This window comes from Gavialis gangeticus, unplaced genomic scaffold (genome assembly GCF_001723915.1).
Source record: "Gavialis gangeticus isolate Ggan-Ray unplaced genomic scaffold, GavGan_comp1, whole genome shotgun sequence".
Classification (NCBI taxonomy): domain Eukaryota; kingdom Metazoa; phylum Chordata; order Crocodylia; family Gavialidae; genus Gavialis; species Gavialis gangeticus.
This window is the reverse complement of record NW_017729032.1, coordinates 205,836,367-205,837,829: the sequence shown is the minus strand read 5'-3', so window position 1 is coordinate 205,837,829 and position 1,463 is coordinate 205,836,367. Positions and strand designations below refer to the sequence as shown.

The window sequence follows — 1,463 nt, the reverse complement described above, 5'->3', positions numbered from 1 at the left end:
CCCGGCGCTGCGGGCCGCCCCCCTGGCCGCCCTGCACCTCTCCGCCCGCCGCCCCGCTGCCCGCGTGGCTGTGGTGAGTCCGCGGGACCGGCCGGGCCGCGCTAGCTGGGCCCGGGGAGCGCTGCGAGGTGGGCAAGGGGCGCATGTGTACGCACGCACCCTGCGTGCACATGTATTCATGCACGCACCCCCCCCCCACTGCGTGCACTTGTACATACGCACACACCCACTGCATGGACACGCAGCCATGCGTACACATGTATACACATGCAGAGTACACGCACACACAGTACATGCAGACATTGCATGCACATGGGGCCCACACACCTAAAGTACGTGCACACACATATACACATGTGCACACATAGACCAGCACATGCGCGCACGCAGATTTTTGCAGAGATACATGTGCACACATCCACAGAAGCACACACGAGTACATGCAGACAGTACACATGCGCAGACATGATGCATACAATACTTGCACACACACAAACGTGCAGACTGACACGTACACATGTGCAAACACAGGCAAACGTGTGCGCGCACACAGGCATGCACACGTACATGCACGTGTGTACGTGCATGCTCATACACAATCTAATTTTACATGCCAGTGCAGCTCCCTCTGACATGATGGGCATTACTGGTAGGGTGGGTGGGTTACACAGTAGGGAGTGGGAAACCTGGGTGGTAACAACGACTTCTAGGAAGTAAATAAGGTCAGAAGTTCCTTAGTTTCTCCCTTGATAGCTTCAGTAAGGTTAGGATCAAGAGCAGCTAAGGCCTAATCATGTCAATGAGGTAGAAATGCTGTCTGTAGCAAATATGATCAAGAGAAGGATGGTACAAAGGAATAGGGAATTTGACACTTGATGAAATGTGAAATGTGCAGTAGAAATGAAGGTGCTCCTATAATGAGGTACTAAGTAAAATAAAGGGAGGGGGAACCAGAAGGCATTAAAAATACTGAGAGGGAAAGTGACTGACAGGCTGCTTGTATATCGCAGAACATCTGTTATAGAAACAAAGATAAAATGATGGGGTTTGCTTGTTGTATGTATGACAGCAATAGACTATAAAAAGAAAACCCCAAAAAAGATCTGTAGGGATGGTGCAGAATGTGTATGGGCCAGAATCCTTTGGGGCAGGTTGACATGGGCATTTGACTCAAGGGTTGGATTGTATATGGCTAGAGAGATTTCAGTAGCATGGCTATATAGGTAGAAATGCAAATCTGGAATTGTGGAAGACCTTAAATTTCCGGTTACAAATGGGAAAATAAAGGTTACTAATAATGGTTGGGTTCAGGTATTCATCAAGTCACTGAACCAGCTGGAGGTAATGTATGAACATATTATAGAAGAGCTGGTTGTAGAAAACAACCTTGGATCAAGCATTCCTACATTGATTCACTTTTAAGTTTTATGGAAGGATCAACAACAACAGGTCTGTCATTTTTC

General features: G+C 48.0%; 1 protein-coding gene across 1 annotated transcript in view; it reads left to right on the top strand.

Moving 5' to 3' along the window:
• Position 1: 1 nt before the first annotated feature.
• The window catches only part of CUNH21orf33 (chromosome unknown C21orf33 homolog), a gene marked incomplete at its 5' end in the record, with an annotated part of 15,520 nt that continues 14,058 nt past the window's right edge, over positions 2 to 1,463 (top strand). Inside the window, one exon of the mRNA XM_019523873.1 lies at positions 2 to 73. Coding sequence (XP_019379418.1) covers positions 2 to 73 — 72 coding nt within the window. The remainder of the gene's footprint in view (positions 74 to 1,463) is intronic.